Source organism: Rhipicephalus microplus, chromosome 3, assembly GCF_043290135.1.
Source record: "Rhipicephalus microplus isolate Deutch F79 chromosome 3, USDA_Rmic, whole genome shotgun sequence".
Classification (NCBI taxonomy): domain Eukaryota; kingdom Metazoa; phylum Arthropoda; class Arachnida; order Ixodida; family Ixodidae; genus Rhipicephalus; species Rhipicephalus microplus.
The window spans coordinates 49,830,643-49,851,806 of NC_134702.1; the positions used below are offsets into that span (position 1 = coordinate 49,830,643).

The window sequence follows — 21,164 nt, forward strand, 5'->3', positions numbered from 1 at the left end:
CGGGCGAGGCCAATTTCGGACGAGTAACTGATCAATGCGTGTGCAATTCGACACTTTCACATTTGTTTATTATTCTTTTTATCATTCTTTTCTACTCTCTCTTCTGGAATCTTCTAGTCCCCTTCCCCAATATTACAGAGAGTAGCATGTCAGTGATACACAGATGCCGGCAAAAATCTGTTTTTCTAGTAAGGTATCTCTTTGTGGTCGTTTGCATGTACTGCTCGTTTGCTATTTTTTTTTACCTTTTCTTTTGTCCATTTTATCTATTAATCCCGCTTTCCTCCTCCCCAGGAGGGCCAACTGGGCACAACCTAAATTAACCTCCCTGCCTTTTCTTTCTCTCTCATTTTCTCTCATTTATTGTCTTTTCTAAACGTGTAATATTGTGATGTGAAAAATTTTTTTTATCATTGCGCAGGGCTTCCAAATAATTACTCTTCCTAAGAGCCAGAACACTGTCAACGGTACGCAGCACTCGTCCGGCCACAGTGTTCTCAGAGGGCATGCACCCGTCAACGAGGAAAAGGTTCGTTAGAAATTTGTGGTGCACGCACCGCTGTTTACAACCTTTGAGCCATAATTTTCATTCTTAAGTGCCAAAAGCTGACCTGGGGCCTCCCTTTTCACAGGAGGAGTGCCGAATGAGCATTGGACGCATCTTCCACACGATAGCCTTAAACGGGCCGGTGATAACCGTCACCCAGTACAGACCTCGGTATGGAAGCTGAGTTATTCTTTTCTTTTTTTTTAATGTCAGCAAAAATATGAGGTATATAGTTTTTTTTTAATTTGTGGCAAGTTTCTAGCATAGCTCTTTCAATGATTTCGAGTTACGGCTGCAGTGTGTCTGAAAGCCTCAATGTTACCAATAATGCTTTATCATTCGTCGGTTGTATGCATGATTAAATATTAGAACTAGTATTACAGTAATCAAACTAGCTTCCATACAAATTTAAGTATTCAAATTTCATAATAGATGCACACTTAACCACACGTAACCCACTTTGCGTCTTAAAGGTGGTTTCACTGTTGTGTGGGGCTACTATGCCGTGAAACCACTTAGTCAAGAGAAATCTGCATTGTCACGAAGCCACACTTCAAGGTTAAATGTACATATTATTTTTCACCTCCATCAGCTGTTTTTTTGACACTTTAAAGGCGTACTATACAGGAATTTGTACTCTACATATAGCAAATTCTAAAATATTATAACACATTCAAATTTTTTTATGACTTGCACCCTACTTCTATTCAAAATTGCTCCCACTTCAATTGTAATAGAAAAAGTGACATTTGCACATGCCTAGTTCCAGTTCTTAAAAATATTGTCCATGTTAGTTGGGCCGTGACCAAAATGCTGACTTCTATATTAATTATAACTCACAGACAATGATGCCATGGCACCATTGCCGGCTAGTTCTCATGACTGCTTGTATCTAAAAAATAAAAAAACGAGCCCTGAAATTTTCACTTCTTCACCTTTTGTATAAAATATGTGGTCAATGCTATTTGCACTATTCAATTTGAAATGATTTAGCTAAATCACTATTCGCTTTGAATTTGTATCGAAACTCAACTTTACTCTTCACCTATCCATAATCATTTGTCCTTTCTTAGTGGATAAAACTTCCATTGCAATGAAGTCATCATTTTTCTTCATAGTGTAGTACTAATTGTTTTATACACACATTTTTCTCTTTCTCGCACAGAACAATAAACTCTGAGAGGTGTTTTATTTTTTTTTGTGAATGAGTAAGCTTCCCAAACATGTGACTTGTTTTTTTTTTTTTTTTTTTTTTTCGGGCCCAATCATTTTTTTTAGGCATGCTTCACGAGAAGTTCAGCCCATTCAGTATGTGTACAACTTCCAGCCACCGGGAAGCACCTTGTACGACATCTCGCGAGTGATCTTCTCGAGCGAGAAACTCGAGACATTCAACTGGAGCTACCTCGACCATTACATCTGCATTCGTGGTGAACGGGAGTACGGTCTCAAGGAGGTAAGTGCAATTCTTGAGGGGTTTGCAGCTGCAATTAATTACGAAGTGAAGAACACAGTGAATACATAACTTCTTGCTTTCCATGTCTTTGGATGTTGAAAAAATAGCGGCCGCTTATGGTTTCTGCAGCGACTTGTTTGCGCATGCTGTATTTGTTGGTTAAATCACTGTGTATAACTCTCTGACCCCTGTTTGTTTTTGTATATTGTGAAAAGTCATGTTAGTTACATATTGTGAAAGAAAATGTGGATCTCCAAGACTAAGTGCTTGTGTCACGTGTTATGTGAATGCTCATGTAGGAGAGATGAGTCTGTTCATAACATAAAAATGGTTTAAAAATGATAGAAAAATGAGTCGGCAAAACACACTTTGCCATGGTTTGACTGTGACAGGCGCTATACTTGAAAAACTGCCATAATTTTGACTAATATTATGAAGTCTTGGTTGGGCCGACGTTTTTTGGCTGTACGACCTGGGAGCGAACAGGCATTGTGAAACCACAGTGATGATGATGATACACAAAGCAGACGAGGATGCATAATCAAACGCAATAATATGATGATAATAATGTACAGATGAAGATGTCTACAACAAATGCCCACAATATATTTACTGAAATCTCGGTACATGAGCATTCTTCTGTTTTACCTGCATGGGAAGTTGCTGCCGTGGCCACAGATTGAAATTCTGACATTTTTTAACTTTGTCACATCAAAGAAAGATGCTCAGAAGTAAAGCTATAAGTTTTCCCAATAACATCAATGTTTATGCAATATATGGTTGAAAATGAAGATGTTTGCCAAATTATGTACGACCTCATTACACCAACAGAGCTCGTTAGCAACTATATACCAGCTCGCAAACCTAGTCATTAGAAGAGAAACTTGGGCTAGTTGGTGGTAATTCATTATGCAGGAGCAACAGCACTAAAAACGACAAAGTACAAAAGAAGACACGACACAGGTGCTAAAAAGGCACGACACAGCGCCTGTGTCATTTTTTTTTTCATTGTCCTTGCCCGTGTTTAGCACTGTTGTTCCTGCTTAACCTAGTCATGTTATGAATCCTAGGAAGAACAGTGACGAACAGTTCGCTGACAAGTACGTTCTGATAATGCCACTAGGTGTCCCGTGTGTACATGTTGCATCACTTTCCCCCTATTCTCAGTTAGTTATGCTTACACAAATTATTTACATGTTCGTGTGCTAATGATGGAACCAAGCAGGTTGCCACTTGAGACGAGGATGGCTTCTGCAATTACCAATCGATGCTACTTTCGTTGGACTGGCTCTCTCGCCTTCTTCCAGGCTCTCAAGTACTGGCGACTGCGCATGCTGTTGCTGCCCGGCTCTCAAGCAGCAACGCGCAAGATCATCGACAGCAAGGACACCAAGTGCCGCTGCGACATCTACCCGGACTTCACTGCAACTGATGAGGCGATTCAGCGAGAGGCTTTTGTAAAGTTCCTCGAAATCATGAATCGGATCCGCTGGCCTGCCAATACAAGGCGCTCAAAGGTGACCTCTATAGTATTGTTTCAACTGCTGCCGTTATAGGTCATGGGTCATAGCATAATAACAACCTTTGGTTTTCGCTGTTAAGAACCTGGCATGCCATTGCTAACCTTGCCTGGACAATCTGCGACGTTATACTTGCATAGCTCTGTGAAGCTGGGGCAATAGGCACCTTTTGAGTGTCGGGAGCGAGGTATTATTTCTCTGAAAGTAAGATGTTGTATTACAAGGACAGCCCAGTTGCATTGTTGTAAAATTTAGGTGCGTGCTGCGCTACGGTTCAGATTTACAGCCTTTAGCACCGGTTGTGTTGTATTTCCGTGAATCTGAAACAAAGTGGTTTTTGAGTTCTTCTAGAATGTATAACATAAGTTTTCTGCTAAGTTGAGAACTTTTGTATTACTGCCTACAAATGGGCTGAAGATTTCACGTGTCACATGTCACTCTGTGCTAAAATACACCTTATGATGGCTGTGAACAATCTCAAGTGTGCAAATATGTGTAAAAGCCCCGCCGCGGTGGTCTAGTGGCTAAGGTACTCGGCTGCTGACCCGCAGGGCGCGGGTTCGAATCCCGGCTGCGGCGGCTGCATTTCCGATGGAGGCGGGAATGTTGTAGACCCGTGTGCTCAGATTTGGGTGCACGTTAAAGAACCCCAGGTGGTCTAAATTTCCGGAGCCCTCCACTACGGCGTCTCTCATAATCATATAGTGGTTTTGGGACGTTAAACCCCACATATCAATCAATCAAATATGTGTAAAATCATGTCTCTTACACATATCTGCATGCTTTTCTTTTTTTTTTCTGGTTACTTTTACTGCCTTGTTTTTCTCAAATCAATGAAATAATTTTCATGAAGCTTCTTATGCCTAAAGGATTTCTGCACATGTGATTTGTTTATTCTGTATATTTTCACTGGCTCACTGAAAGATAAGTGTTTTTGTTGACTTGTGGTAGAGATATGTTAAAGTGAGGAAAACAATGATAATTTCACATTATGTTTAGGATATAGTTTTGATTATGTAGCTTGTGTACTCTCTAAAGCTTGTAGTTATGAAGAACAAGACACAAGCGGGGGAAAAAATTATTAAAGAGAATGAAATAGTGACGTCCACATTTCTGTGAAAACTTGTCATAGGGCACACAGTGCACAAGACCCAGAGCATTGTAATTCCATTTAAATAACATTTTGAATCCTCTCGTGCGTGCATTTCATGCTGCTTATCAATTCAGGCTCGCTGCGCAACATGCCATCTTACTAGTTAGACAAGTCGATAGAGTGGCTGCCCCAGATCGTTGTTCAATACTGTAAATCGAGACCAATTCTTATCTTAGAAAAAAAAAAGGGGGGGGGGGGGGGGAAATGCTTGTTTCTGAGAAAATTGCACTAGTTTGCATTGTACGTTTGTATACCAGCTAGATAAATCTGTTGTTAAACAATTCCATTGTGACTGCCACCAGTAATATCTCTCATTTCATTCTTCAAACTGCAGTCTGTTGGAGCCTGGGTGCGGTCCTCGAGTAACCCTATGCGGTTGAGCATCAGCCACCAGGGGTCGCCGCTGACCACGTCTCCGCAGTCAGGTCCCGTGTCTGCGATTGCGGCTGGTGCATTCCGGGACAGGGTGTCGAGCAACCGCATCCACGACCGACCACGCAGCCTCCACACCGAGCATCTACGTGCCGACGTAATGCCTGCCGGCCGCATGACTCCTGCAGCGGACTCTGACAGTAAGGTGAGGCTCGCATTTCACCAAGCTTATGTTTTAAGTGTGCCTTTTGAGTTGACAGCTTGCCACCTCGCGCTGTGGTCGCCACACTGGTTGTCACCACATTTTATTGGTGGAAGTGGTCGCCAGGAAAGAAAGCTGTTTGTTCGAGCACACAATTAGTTTCTACTCTACCGATGTTTCTTTGTCGCTGTACTTCATTCCCCCGGTTTTATCGTCATGCCAATCATTATTTTAAGCGGGGCTTCTATGCCTCACAAATTTGCATTCAAGTTTTGCGTTTTCTACCTGCCAAAGTACAGAAGTGCAGGTGTATACAAATAAGGCCTTCAAATGTGCAGTGGTCACATTTCTGATCTTCTAGAGTTTATCAAGGTGACCTGTCATTTCACGATTGCCACACTTCGTTGTTTCCAAGATAGGAACACATGACCATCCTCGTTGCCTGTAGCAGCTGAAGCGTCGCGTTGCTGAGCGCACGCATGAGGGTTCCATTCTAGGCATGGAGAAAGGAAACTGTTAGAAGTAAGCATTGCACAATGCATAGAAGAAATATGGGTGGTCAGGCATACACATGTTAAGTTTCGCTTGCCTTCATTTTTTCAATAGGGGAAGTGCTTGTAATATTTTTTAGGTGAGACTTTTGGATTTTTTTTTTATAACACTGCACAGTTTTCTTTTCTAAAAGGACTTGAATTTGCAAGTTGGTGTTTCTGGTAATGTTCTTAGTCTTTTTTTTTTTTATGTTTCGGATTGCCTTTTGAAGAAATTATAAGTGCTGTTTCAGAAGGATGGGTCCAACTCCTCTCTAGAAGCCACACCAGAGTCTGTTGCTGGAGAATCTTCAGATGAGAAGTAAGCCTTTTTTTTCTGTAGTTGTCATCCCACACATGTGTTTTCGGTTTTTGCTCATTTCGCCATGTTTTGTATTATATGTGCTAAAGCGCTGTTAACTGCAGTCCTCAACTGCAATCCATGTTATCTACAGCCTTCACCTTGTGTCTGTCTTAGTAAGCATTTCATATGGTTGACGCTGTTTTAACCTCTGAGCATGTACCGACTATCCCACACTTCTATGATAATGGGTGGTGCTTGCCAACAGAATTGAAAATTTAAGCATGTTTTAGACTCTTTAATCATTCTGTTTTTCTTTTCTCTCTATTTTTTTTACTAGTGGAATTGTAGAAATACATAATGTGCTCGGTATACAGGCAAGGTTAGTTGAAACGGCATGTTGTGGTGGTAATGCATCCAAGGTTCATATTGTGACAAAAAAAAAAAAAAGAAAAATAACTGAGAAGTGACAAGATAGCGCTCTTTCCTTTCACTCTTCAGTCTTCCTTTTGTCAGTCGTCGTACTGTGGATCTAAGTCGGGACGTTGGGCTGCTTGATATTGAATCATTACGTTAGCGCCAATTCTGTTTGTTCCAAGTGAAAACTGTCCGAATTGTAACAACCAAAAAGGCAGGTATTACTTGCAAGCTGTTGCCAAATCTACAGGCCACGGGGTGACCGATATTTAGAGCTATTTGGAGATGTTTCGAGGCACAGAAACGGGCTGCATGTAGGGGCTGCACGTACGTACAGTTTTGGCATTTAGCAAGGAATTTATAGACTTACTTTGCAGGTCTTCGTGCAACAAATACGGTACTTCTTGTAGCATCAAGTTCCATGCTTGTTCAGCCATGCCTCTGTGCTGAAGTTGCTGTGTTCCAAAAACTATAGTACGCACTTGTGTGCCAGGGATTGGCCTAAAACAGTAACGCCCTTGCTTGATTTGCTTGCAGTGCTTGAGGAGCAGAGTTCTAATGAAAGAGGTCACTGTGTGCACAGTTGTTGCTCTATTAAGCACGAGCCTAACAGAAATCCCATATTAAAATCTTCACTGTACTCAGCTCAATGAGGAACATGTGCATCTCTTAAACAATTGTGGATTACTTCACTGCTGGCTGTTTTCTTTTTCTTTAGGGTGAGGGTCTGGAAGGCATTTGGTCTTATTCAGTGTATGGCATATGTATTGCATTATATAGGTTGATGACACAACACAGAACTTATGCATACCTTTCACAGGCTCAATGCTGAAGTGAAATGCTTGACTGTGGTGACGCCGCCTGGGGAAATTGTGGAAGCAATGAAAAATCCCAGGTAATTATCGCTGAGGTTCTTTTCTTTCTACAGTTTTAAGCATGCTGTTTGATGTCAGGCTGCTTCATGTTGACTTTTCAGCCTTATTTTTTTAGATCTGACATACCAAACCTATCATTGTAAGGTATAAGTTGTGCATTATCTGATTTCTGAGACTAATTTCAGAGCAGTTAATCATGTTCATCAAGTTCTTTAGTAGCAGTGCCAATGAATGGCTGATTGATATTGGTGATGTTGATGTTCACGGGAGAAACGCTCTGCTATGACAGTTAAAAGATAAAATAAAAACTTTACGGGATCTAGTTTACTCAGTCAAGCAGGTTACACTTGCGGAATCATAGTAGGCTGACACACGGCAAAACAAGAAAAAAATAAGTGAGCACCTTTGCTGCGTAGAACGATAAGATTGAATTTAATTTCACTGAGTGCCTGTAGTGGTCATGGGGGTCAGCAGTGGTTGCAAAAGGGGTGCATGCCCCCTCAAACCTCACCAGCACTTTCGTTCACCCAAGCTACACCTGTGCTCTCCTCCTCTACAAGCCGCGATGCAACACTTGTTTGCATCCCCCCAAGGAAATATCTTGCCGACGACCATGGTGGTGGTTGAAGGGCACTTCATAGCCTAGGTGATCATTGATGAAAGGCTTCATCTAGCGGAGAACACACGGGAAAGTTTTGTCACTTGCAGCTTACCTAATTACTAGAAGTGTGCTAATATTAGAAATTTTGAATGTTATTAAAATAGTGTTTGCTATTCGATTTGATTTGCATCGAAATTTTATTATTCGAACAACTGCAGTCAACGTCAAATTGGCAATGGCCTTTTTCAGAGTTTTAATATGCTTCACCCCATTACACTCATATTGCGGCAAAGCTGCCCTTCAGGCTTTGCTACGGTCACAATTGTATTGGCTCAAGAAAATGCTGGTTGCGGGCTCAGTTAATTCTGTTTTGGATCTAAAATTTGGGCAGAAAGTTCAAAAAATTGAACGCCAAAAGTTTTTTGCATCTAAAATATCAGGTCTTTTTATATATTCATGCCTAGGAGTTGTTTTGAACTTCAGACTCTCAGGGAGCACTTCTTTGTCTGCCACATCAGTTGGGCTTCCATAGAAAAAGAAAGCAGAGAGAAGGATGAGGATATAGTATTTTTGCCCATAACATGTAAATAGTTGTCAGCAACACATTGGTTGCACCAAATCATGTACATTGAAGCTATTCAGCTTCTGCATTGCCTCCTTCTTGATAAGGCAGCTATGAAACACCAACCCTGTCAACACTTCATCAACATAGGGAGAAGAAACGCTTTCATGTTGGTATATCTCACAAGAATACGCTTAGGAAACCTCTTCAACTTTTTTTCCAGAATTTTGCTTCGAACTATTAGAAAAACATTCTAGAAATATTCAGACTTCAATATTCCAATTTGATTTGAAACCAAATTTTTTTGCTATTTGCACAGCTCTCCTACTTACTGTACTTTTTGTGTATTTTTTGTATGGGCTCTAGTAAGAAAGCATGCATTGGTTGGTGCCATTGTTTCCACATAGCTGTCATGTCACGAAGGATATGAGGCAGCGGTATAAAACTAGTAGAGCTCATGACTTGGATGCTGCTTCAAGAATTCAGTTTACCATTTCTTGAAACCTCTTTAGGGCTTTCCAATGCAAGTCTCACCATTGGGTGCATTGATAAAACCTGAGTATGCAATGTTCAGAAGAATCATTTATGGCAAATTATGTAAAACTGTACCCCCGTGACTTGATGCAAAGTTTTGTCCTGGCATGTGCAGTGATGGCATCTGCATCCTGCCCAAGCAGGGCGGCATTCCTCAAAACTCTTTCATTAGTGTCGAAGCTACGACATGGGTTCGAGACCACGTGGAAGGCGTGCACTCCGACCAAGACGCCATTCAGCTGCTTCAGGTAACATTACGCATTTCTGATAGAAGTGAGTTTCAGCAGGGGCTCCAAATCTAGGGGGGGGGGGGGGGGGGGCGTGTCCCCCCACTTACAGCTGCTACAACCCCCCTTTTCTCGCCTTATCAAAAACTAAGATATGTATTAACACCGTGTGTATGTGTGCGTGTGTATATATATATATATATATCCTGCCCAAAAACGTCACCCCCGCATTTCAGATGTACTTCCGGAGCCCCTGCGTAGTATCAGCGTCTATAGTGATTTAGAACAGTGTAAGCTGTGGGCAAGAAGCTTAGCGGACCACACTTTCCCATACAATGACTTCAAGTGGCAGTCATTTTGAATATTTACTTTGCACCGTAACAGCCAGTAATGTGAGCATGATCATTGGTTCTCTTACTTGGTACTGAGTGCATTTCACCTCATTATTATGGGCTCATTATAGATGAGGGAAGCTAAGTACAAAAAGAGTTTTTTTTTTTTTTTAAGGAGTTTTTTTAGCCCATTTCAGTTACTTCATAAAGGGCAGCTGACCTGTTCAAGATGGTGCATAACTTCAATTTGTTTAAGGAAAGGCAATGCCTATCAGTTGAAATCTTGTTCATTGTCCCCACAGAAACTTGTAGAAGAGACTTACATCTGCCATGCATCTGGAGATGTGAGGCACCCATTTGTCAATGGCTTCTACATTTACTATTTCCCAGAGAAGAATGCCAAAGGTGAGCATGCTGCTGAATGGTGTGTTAATTATGTATCTGCCATCATTCAAACTTCCACAGCTGCCTGCTTCGTCAATTTTTTCTTCTTAGCTTGCCATTTTTGTTCATATGTGCGTGACTCCGGCCCTACGTTTCAGTTTTGACTAAGGCAGTGCAAGAGGAAGGTCATACACATGTTCTACAAAAGCTTATCTTCAGTCTGGTTCATGGTAGTTGAAATGCAAGATAGAAAAAATACTTTTGTGATTTAAAAAACTGTGACAAAGAAACAGTCATCATAACTAAACTGGTATTTGGTCATTTGTTACAGCCGAAGTAGACTGTTTTTTCTGTCTCATCTTTATAGCCCCTTGCCACTCCCTATGTGTTTCATTTTTCACAAAGGAAAAGTACGCCTGCCCTTTTTATTAAGACTTGATAAAAACAATATCTAACTATGGATTTTGATAAAGAAAATTTGACACTAATCTTCGCTGGTTTCAGAAAATTATGAAGTAGATCTGGAAGCCTACCAACACGAGTGGATGGAAGTAGAGCTGCTGCCTCAGGATGAACACACTAGAAGTGCGGGCGAGTTGGAAAGCACCGAAATTGATATCGGCAAGAGTAAGTCATACCATTTTTTTTCTTAGCATTTACAGCCCTGAACAATGCACACAATGCTGAAACATGTTCACATAGTATGTCACTTCTTTTTATAAAAGTTTATTTATTAATTAGCCTGAGATTTCCGTACACCTTGTGCACTTACCCGCAGCAATGTAATTCATGCTACTAAAGACTTGAGTTTCAAGTTTTGATCTTTTGCTCTCTCTATAAAGTGTGGGCTAGCTGCGATGAGATGACTTGATGGTGCTTGAAACATTTATGCATTCTAGGAATTTTATCCTTAATTTTTTTTTGCACTGGAATGCATGCATGCTATTATAATTTTCTAAAACAAATCGCATGCACATCACCCCACTGCTGTCATAAATGTTTCTGGTTTTTTTATGTTAGAAGTTCAGTCAGCAGTGATTGTCGCTTAAATGCTGCTATTTTTCACAAATTTGGTGTATACAGCTGTCACATAAAACAAATGCTCTTTCGCACTGTGAAATTTTCAAGTATATAACAGCATTGCAGGAACTGGTATCTTTCTCTCTTGAAATATTACAGATCGGTGCATCTGGGTATGGTCGAAAAGAAATGTCAAATAGGAACATGACATATTGTATAGTTTGTTAGCGTCTGCGCAAGGCAACTTTATTGATGCCAGAAAACTTTCATTTGGTGTTGCATGTATGTATTTCAGTGTATAACATATGTATGCATGAAGGACAGTGAGCGTTGGGAAGGAAAATTATAGGCGTAAAAGAGACAAGCAGAGAGCAGAGTGGGTCAGGGAATGAAGAGTTGTTAGTGACGTCTTAGTCGAAATCAGCAAAAACAAACGAGCATGGGCAGAGCAAGATAACTGCTGGTCATTAAGAGTGTAACAGACTGTATTCCAAGAGATGACAACTGCGTGGGAGAGACAGAAAGGAGTTAGACAGATGAGATTAAGGTGTTTGCAAGGATAACATGGTCAGAGCAACCACAGGACCAGGTGGATTAGCGAAACATGTGAAGGCCCCGCCTTCGAAGGCTCAGGGGGGTCAGTGAGCCAAAGTTCACAGTGTCGAGCCAGCAACGCTGAGAACAAGAACTCCCTTTAATGCGTGACTCAAAATAATCACGAACAGCCTTTCTCACCGGTTCAACACGGCACTGTCGCACACAAGAGGACGAAAAACCCGAAGGGAACAATCGCTGCACACTGGCAGTGAATCGAACGTACACAACGAAAGAACGGCAGGAAAGCCAGCACAAAACCTAACAGCAAGAAATAAAACTCACACCCAACTCACCGTAGAATACGGGCCATTGACTATACGCCCCCAAAACGGGCAAGGCTTTACCGTTGCAGCATGCATGGAGAAAACCTGTCTCGCCTAGCGCGACCGACGCCGCATCCCATCGCTCGCCTGCCACCGAAAAACCACTGGGCTTGTCTCGCACCCGTTTTTATCTCCCTCGCCTTTCCGCCCCCTGTGGCTTTTCCAATGCTGACGCTCAACCCCCGCATGTGCAATGCGCCTGTGCTCTCGCCCTGCTTCCACTGTGCATGCTACAGATAAGGGCCCATCGGCCCGACACATGGTAGAGGCCTTTTCCCTGTCGTGGATGCATAGTCGCACTGGTGATGATGATGCAAAGGGGTGCTCATTTTCATTCAGCTCCCTTTCTTTATGTCTAATGTGAGCTGGTGTAAGTGCCTTGCTTCTATTTCTCGAAATCTATATCGCTTATATGTGAAACCAGTGACATACAACTCAAGACAAGCTTTTATGTTTGACATTTTGCTATAAACCAGGTCATGCTATCGATATTGCAAGTCCTGTTCCATGTTAGTCACTATGTCATCAGTTTGTTGAAACTGTGAAATTTATTGCTAGTTAGCTGCACAATTCTGAAATTGCTCTTCTGAGGCAGTGCCATCTGGGCACGCACGATTAGCTGTTCAAACGGCGTGTGTATTTTTGAGCGGGAACCTTAGCTTGATGACTTGAAAGCTGTGGTGTATGCTAAAAGCTGCCATGAAGGAGCCTGCTTAACTTTTCGGCTTTTGCTTAATTTCCCATTATCTTACCTGCTATTTGCCTGTTCAATGCAGGACTTCAGTTTCGGAACGTCAATGTTGACATCGATGTTGGCGGTCGCAGCGACCGTCCCGAATGGGGTCAGGCGCAGTACCACACCATATTCCAGCCAGGAGAAGCATTTGAGATCATTGTTGAGTGGATGGTTGCAACTGGTTACATAATTGCTGATCTGGTGAGTTAAAACTCTTCTTTTCTCTCCTGTTATTACACTCAAAGCTCGATACAATAAACCTGGATATAAAGAAATACTGGTTAGAACGAAGGACATGATGAAATAGTCTTGCAATAGTAGAAATAGTATAAAGGTACAGTGCTAGGCACATACCTTTATAACAAATGTTTGTTATATCAACAGGGACTCTATTGATCCAATTTTAGCTCTGAATTTAATTGAAGAGTTCTCTCTTTACCTCTAATTTGAACTATCTGCTATCGCAGGGTGCTTCTGTTTGTGATGTCTACAGGGCAATTATGAATGGAATATAGCGTGATTTTTTTTACTAGTGATCCACTGACTTGCCACAAAACATTTGATTTATGACTTGCAAGTGAGATCACTGCATAGCTGCTACGCAAGAAAGTGACTACGTTTAGTGCAAGAAGTGGGCGCCACCTGTTACCCCAGCCCCAAGGGCAATGCTAGAAGAGCCAGGGTAGAAACCAGTTGGTTGTACCATTGTCTCCTTTATTAAGATGCCTGACAAATGGCCCGTGCTTCCAGCAGAGTCAACCTGCCTTCAGTTTTCAGCAAGCACCGCGCGGTGGCGCTTGCAACCAACACTATCATAGTTTTTTTTACTTGTGTCCCATAGGGGCGCGTGAATTGAGAGTTATTCAAGATCTGCAACTATACACAACCATTTCGGAGGTTATGCAAAATGTGGAGTTGTGGCACCGTCCGCCACAAGTGGCGCTAGCGACTGACACTGATTAAGCTCCTTAAATGAAACAAGTTTCCAAGGTAGTGACACCTTTCCCTTTTCTCCTCGCCTATGTTCCTGAAGCGGCCCTAGAAAGTTCAAGATTTTTGTCAAAAAGCGAGTGTTTGGGTTGAGTTGCTGCGGTGAATAGATGTAAATGAAACAAAATGGAACGAAATGAGTCGTAGAATAAGCGGTTACCTTTATGAACGTAAACTGTACAACACAAAAGCAAGCGGGATTAGCGTTACTTGACTGGCAACAATGTGCAGTTCTATATTCTACACCACTAGCCATGGCGTCTCGCGTTAGACTCGTACATCGTAGTTCGTCCAGTTATAACTAGTCGAGTTCTTCGAATGCGTTTTATTCGTGCTGTGACACAGCGAACGCACTTCTTTCTGGATCCTGTCAGTGACCACAACGCATGACGTTGTGACGAGTGATTACAGCCGGCTTGTGCACACGCAAGGAAAAACCACGGCCAGACTGGTACGATCACTAGACTAGCAGCACTGCGATGGCGTTTTTTTTTTTAATAAGCCAATTTTGACAATCGTGATGCCAGTGGATTCTGGTGCGGCGCGCGGATCTTGCTGAAAAGTGAGAGTTCTAACGGTGAGGTGTCCCGGAGCACGTTTAGGCCCCTTTATGCCGTGTTCTGGTCAACTGGTCAAGCGTGAAATGTTTCTGAAGGTGCGTTGATTACCCGCTCCAGCTGCTCTGTATACGTGCATATGCACAAGTATTTGTAATGACTGGCATTCGCTAGACACGCATTAGACGCTCTCCTAACGTTTCAATAAAAACCGACAAATAAACTCGTTTCGCAGAACTGCGTTGACGTACATTGACGGAGTTGCACGAAAACGTTCACGTGAAATGTTTCATAGCGTGCTTCATTTCGGGTAGCGCAAGGTAAGTTGAAGAGAGCGAAACCATTTTTTGTTGTTTTACGGCAACCCAACATTTTTGAAAAACTCGGATATTGCATTGAACAAGCACTGCGAAACAAGCTTTGCCAACTGGGCGCCACCTGAAATGCTCCTCCTCTTCAGTTAATTTCCTGACTACGATTTCGTCTTTTGTCGCGGCCAGAATCCGGCTGGAGCCATATGCACATGCGTACATACTCGTTTGGAACCTATTGCTTAATAATAAATAACACCACCAGCCATTTGCAAGATCACGTGCAAAGATTGCACCAATTACAGACGCGGATGGCAGAGAAAAGGAGGGGTAAGTGAGAGAGTGAGGAGGATGGCTCGAGAACAATGAGTGACGCTACCTTGGAAACTTGTTTCATATAGGGACCTTAACACGAATCAGAAAAGAAGGAGGGAAAGTGTGTGGCAGCTCGTTTCTTTCTCATGCGGCAGGCGTCTAGTCTAGGAGACATTGGTTGTACATAGTGTAAACTTTTGTGTGCTACAGTGAAAGAAAATAAAAAACAAATGGGACAGCAGAAGTGCACTTGTGTTGTCCCATTTCTTTCTTTCTTCAATTCTCTTCCATTGTAGTGCGCAAAAATTTACGCTACAGCTGGCTATCCTCACATGCTTGGGTGCATTGCAGCATGCTGGAATTCGCCTGCAGAACTTTTGGCGTCCTGTCTTAAGAGTTGCCAATGTCACCTGGTCACAACCCTATGCCCGTCACCCTTATATATCTTTAGTAACTGTGGTTAATTCCCAGGAGTCTCATACTATTTGATGATGTAATCAAACAATGCCATTCTGGTATATCTACTTATACCTGTAATCCTCATTACCTTTACCATGCGCTAGTAATCACCAGCCCTCTCTATCATTGGGTCCATCCTGGTCATGACATAGGCAACATGAACAGATTTTCATTCATACTAGATCTCTCATGCTAATGTCCTGGTTCCCACTTTCTGTGGCACATTCAGTGATTTTCGCAATTTGGTTTTCACATGTCCAGGTGCTGGGTTGGGCACGCAAGGCCAACAGCCAGGGTCTGCAGTTGGTGCCCATTCCAAGCGACCCATTCGTATTGCCGGAATCGCCCAAGTCGGATCCCTTGCGAGGTGCCATCTTTGTTCCCCTACAGATTGGCGTACTTGACAACCCCGCGTCTCAGCTGCTACGAGGTGAGCATCTGACAAAGCAGTCACTGAGTGTGCCCCATATTTCGGGACCACCCAAATTCAGTAGGTCAAGCGGATGCTGTCTGCCAGACTGGTGAAATAGGAGCATGTTAATCAAATTGGGGTAGGATCAAATGACACTGAGGAATCCACAAAAGTCATCACTTCTGTACAGAGCACAAAATGTTCAATTGTGAGCTGCTTGACCACTACGAGTGTTGCTGTTGTACCATTCTCTACTAATCGTCTGAATGTGGTGCACAACCTTCACAGGTGGGGGCCTGGAGCAGTTTCAAGAATATGTGGCGCATCGGTTTGGCTTCATCACGTTGAGGGACTTGCAGTCCACTGTAGAGCACCGCACTTACGTGCACACAACGGGTGGCATGTTCCTTATGATACCTCGGACGAGCAGCCACAGCCGCGAACCTAGTCCACCAGAGGAAGCTGACAAAACGCTGGGCTATGTGAGTCATAGCTGCTTACTTGTCGGAGTTTCACACTTGGATACAGTAAACATTCTTATGGTACTTTTGAGCCTGATTTTCCTTACAAGCAAAATAGGCCCAACCCCTTTCATAAAACGAGAAGCTTCTTACGGCTTACGCATGTACAGCGAAATCTCTTTTATTCAAAACTCGTAGGACTGGAAAAATGTGTCTGAATTAAATGTATGTTGAATTATTGAGGGTGTCAAGAAAACAATGAGTCAATTTTTACTACTAGATCAATCATGAATCTTGTTTTTTATTTCACATAAAAGCAGTGTGCGAGCTGCACTTGTCATTTCACAACTTCCTTAACAGTGCTAGTGCAGCCCAAAACCCACGTGTTGAATCAAGTGATGCTGTTTACCTGCAATCTTACCACCACCACAATCGTGTTTTTTAGAAAGCTGGTCTGCAATAGGTCTTTAGTCCACTGCAATGTAACCAGCAGGTAGAATCGTTTTTCATTCTTGGCAGCTTTTATGTTTGTGACGTAGTGCACTTACTACACTGAGCCAAAACTACTGAGCACTTCAAATTAATAACCTTGTTACCTGTCTGCTTTGTTTGCTGGTGCCTTTATCACCTTCTTTCTGCACTGCTAAAAACGCACCTTTATAGCACAAATCAACACTATCTCACGCCTGCTAGGTCCTACCAAATGTGTGGCTCGGCAGTTAATCCTATTACTTAGGACAAATTCTCTGGCACTGCTACATCACCCGACCACTGCTTCTGTTCAGAAACCGAGATTTTCCGGCCACCCAGTGTCAAGTTGCTGATTCAAGCATCAGACACAAGTTTAGTGGTTTTTTGTTGTAGCCATTAAATTAGAACTGGTTAGCAAACTTTATAAAATGGTGCCCTGGACTAACCGTGCATGGCAGTCTCATAAAATTGCAATAAGGCTTTGCCTCTCTCTGTTTGATAGTGCCATCTGTAACAAACCAACTGCACACAGAGGGCATCACGCTCCCTCAACTTAGCCATGTCAGAGAGTTGCATCAGTGAGCACTGTAGGGTGTATTACAGTTGAAATGGCTTAGCATGTGGACACTGTATTGCAACTTACTGAGCATTTATTGAATGATTCAGTTAACAGAATGACATGAATGGCGCAAATGACTAGTATTCGCTGCTAATGTAACCAAACTGCAAGAATAATAATAAGTGTTGGCTTCTTACGGCTGTTGCACTGTTGCTTCATTTGTTAGATTGCTCTTATAAAAGCACGTGATTTTTTTTTTCAGATCTGCTGTGAAGCTGATGTGATGGAGCACTGTTTAAAACACTGTGAAGAACCGCCCGCACCTTATACAAATAGAAAAGTGAGTCACAGATTGTTTCAAAGTGAGACTGTTTCAAAATGGTAGAACTCAAAATCGTGTGAGTGTGTATGGACACAAACATCTATAAGAAAGAACGTTAATGATCCGATATAGATTTACCATGCAGGTAAGCTGGTACCACAAAGCGGTATCATGTCTCTGGAATGCATGGCAAACAGCTCATGCAAAAGAGCAGTAAGCAAATATTTGGGGTAGGGGGCACCAATCAATTCGTTCGTTGCAAGATTATTTTCAACATGCTTGCTGCATATTGCTGCAAACACGGGCCACATGAAACCGCAAGGATATCACTTTCATATAAAAATGCACTGACTGCAAAGGTCAGAGCAGTGCTTGCTTGAAAACGTTTCACTTACAATCTTGGGTAATAATAATTATAAAAGGTATCCACAAAGAATATTTATGAGACGTATCTTCTGTGATTAGCCTGCCTTTGACTAAGCGACAATGTCATGTGATGATGTCACCACGTTAATTCACAAATTTGGCTATGACATCATGATATCATATGGTGATTTCATCACATGTGATTTTCGCTTCAGTCATGTTGACACCATAGGACATCGGTGGTCAATTTTCGCATTGGATGAGGCAACCTAGGCTCTTATAGATTTATAATATCATATTGAACATAAATGTTTCTTTAATTTGATATAGAGTAATGAGGACAATAGAGGTGAAGTGAGACACATGACTTGACTGTGTATATTTTAGCTGGAAGTACTGTATAGGAAAACTGTGCCACTTGCAAACTGTCAAATCGTAATAGCTCTCCGAAATTTGTACTGTAGCAGACCATCGCACCTCACCTAATCAAGTCAAAGATCATTTGCCTCGCATAGACTGTCGTCGTCCTACTATTTTCTGTATTTAGCACGATGAGGCACTATTATAGTAATTGAAAATGCATTAAATGTCATTTACCGACTCAGGTGGGCTTCCTCTGGTCCTACAACTACATGATCACCAAGCGTTGGAAGAACACCGCCACCATTGACGAGCAGTTCATGCGAGGCGTGATGCAGGACTTCCGTGCCCTCTGCAGCAACCAGGAGGGTCGGCTTGTCGAAGCCTTCGAAGCGTGGCTGTGCACGTGGTGCGCCGGCACCATGCAGGGAAACCAGGCAGCAGAGCTTTTCCCACAGATCGAACAATGAAGAAAGAGGCTGCACGCCAAGTCATGCTCGACTTGCTGCCTCGTGTACATAGCTAATGTATACAGTGTACAGATAAACTAGTGTTTGCAACTTGACTTATTAAGTTTGTAATAAAGATGTGAAATGCAGGCTCGTTGAGTCATCCTCAATTTAACTGTTTAACACTTTTTAAGCCTCCATGTTTCTGCCCTGTAGGTTTAACTTTGAGGGGCAAGAGAGCACAACGTCAAGAATCAAGAATAATGTGTATGGGCGGGGCACGTAGCACGAAGGCTAGGTAATCGCTGTGACCGGCCCCCTCTTTGAGTAAGCAACGACGTCATGTGATGATGTCATGCTACTTCACAAATTTGGCGTTCTACAACATCATGATGATGTCATATACTGACTTCAGACGCCACAAATAACTGTCTAGAACCAATCGAGGTGCTGCGAGACACTCTCTAAAATAGTGCTATAGTATTTTAATTTATGTTGTAACTAATTTTAATTAAATTGTAAATCAATATCTATCTATCCTGACATCTATGAAATATCTGAATGAAATACCTGTCTGGCATAAATACAATGAAATCTCGGGCTGAAAACATAGCGCAAGTTCATTTTTGGTAATGTCCATTTTGAGCAAAGAAAAAGATACCTGTTACACTGCTCACAGGAAGCGGAACGTCGAGCATGGCGTACCTTCAGCAAAGCGATCACATGCAACAGTACACAACACATGTACTGTTGCAAATTGAAGACAAATTTATTATGCAGGAGGTTTGATTCATTCAGAGTTCAATATATCTTGCTTTTTCTTTGCCTGTAGTTGATACAAATATTCAAAATAAATGGTGTACACAATTGTGAGCGTACAGTGACAAAGCGTTCAGAGTAACATACTGGGTTTCCGGTAGGAGGCAAGCACCCGAGGATGCACTACCATGCACTGCCACCAAGTGAGTTACGTGGAATCCCACTAACCTTGCCCTCCACTCATTAAAACACACAAGCAATATCATTGCTGCCATCATAGCTGTCACTTCCATGCAAGTATGGGCAAACATCTGCATCTTTAGCACAGTCAATGCAACCAATTTTTGGCTTAAGCTGGCAAGTTCTGAAGCTCTGTAGACCTAGCATATTCTCCACAGCGGATTCTTCTGCACCCTTCTATGAATTTGGCCTGCTTGGAACATTAGTGTCAGAATCAAGGGGGTTTAAATAAAAATTGGCAGATCCCACGTGGTAATCGATGATATCCGAAGCACGAATGAGAAATATTGATATTTCACTTTAAAATCAGCACAATGTTGCGAAGTAAAGGTAAATGACGCCTAACATGACTTCCGTGTCATGATTATCATGTTTGGATGTGTCGTTTACCTTCTCTATTCACGTCACGTGATACCAAGTTTAGTATATGTGGAGCTAGCGAAACACCCGTGAGCAGGCTATGAGCATTGTATGTCGTCATATTCTTACATGACACGCGTGTACCGATTATCATGTTTGCACCAGTCATAAATATCGTCATCCAACCACATCACGTAACACCAAATTAGGTATATGTGGACCTAGCAAAATGGCCATGAGCGCATCATGAAGGGTGCAATATACTCCAATGTAGTGATGACGCGCGCGCACGCTGGGCACAGCGACGCTACGTTATCAAAATGCGAGCATGACGACAGGCGCGACCGGCGTCCATCGGCGCAGCCCGACGGCAACCGGCGCGAAATGCGACAGGGTGCATTTCGTGCCGATGCGTTACCCAGACAACACTGCGTCTCCCTCTTTTCGTGACGAAAGGACGCCGGACGCGCTGAAACGCACATGCATCAAAGCAACACAGTGCGGCGCGCGCCTGCAAGTGTATACCAGCACCGGCGCCTGGTGTGGCAATGCCGGCGTGATGCAACGAAATGAACGCCGGCGAGCACGCGCACCGTGTCACGTCGAAATGTATTGGCGCCTTGACTGTGGCATGTAGTCATGTTCTCATACGACATGCATCTCATGATTATCTTGTTTGCACCAGTATCATACCTTCGTCATCCATTCACGTCCCGTAATACCAAATTTAGTATAAGTGAAGCTAGCGAAACCGCCAGGAGCGCATCATGAGTGTGGCATGTTGTCATGTTGTTACATGACATGCATGTCATGATTTTCATGTTAGGGTCTGTCGCTTGTGTTTGCCATGCAATCATGCCATACCATACCAGTTTTGCAACATGCCATGTGAACGAAACCACCGCAAGAGCTGCAGGACCGTAAAATGTTAATCATGACATTCATGACATGTCATGATTTTCATGTTATGACTAGTCAAAAATGTTCTTCATACAGTCATGTAATGCCATACGAAGTTTGGTATCGATGCCATTATCTAAACGAACGGCCAGGAGAGCTAAATGTCGTAGGCGGCTAGATAGAT

General features: G+C 42.6%; 1 protein-coding gene across 4 annotated transcripts in view; it reads left to right on the forward strand.

Annotated features, from left to right (window-relative positions):
- Positions 1-18,870, forward strand: part of Iml1 (GATOR complex protein Iml1) — a 57,021-nt gene extending 38,151 nt beyond the window's left edge. For all 4 annotated transcript variants that reach the window (XM_075889465.1, XM_075889467.1, XM_075889466.1 and 1 more), the window contains 15 exons: positions 422-529; positions 633-718; positions 1,826-2,003; positions 3,311-3,520; positions 5,011-5,253; positions 6,035-6,102; positions 7,319-7,393; positions 9,186-9,318; positions 9,932-10,034; positions 10,518-10,640; positions 12,730-12,890; positions 15,583-15,751; positions 16,022-16,215; positions 17,487-17,564; positions 18,518-18,870. In XM_075889465.1, the coding sequence (XP_075745580.1) occupies positions 422-529; positions 633-718; positions 1,826-2,003; positions 3,311-3,520; positions 5,011-5,253; positions 6,035-6,102; positions 7,319-7,393; positions 9,186-9,318; positions 9,932-10,034; positions 10,518-10,640; positions 12,730-12,890; positions 15,583-15,751; positions 16,022-16,215; positions 17,487-17,564; positions 18,518-18,742 (2,154 nt within the window). In that variant the 3' untranslated portion in view covers positions 18,743-18,870. The remainder of the gene's footprint in view (positions 1-421; positions 530-632; positions 719-1,825; positions 2,004-3,310; positions 3,521-5,010; positions 5,254-6,034; positions 6,103-7,318; positions 7,394-9,185; positions 9,319-9,931; positions 10,035-10,517; positions 10,641-12,729; positions 12,891-15,582; positions 15,752-16,021; positions 16,216-17,486; positions 17,565-18,517) is intronic.
- Positions 18,871-21,164: the final 2,294 nt, after the last annotated feature.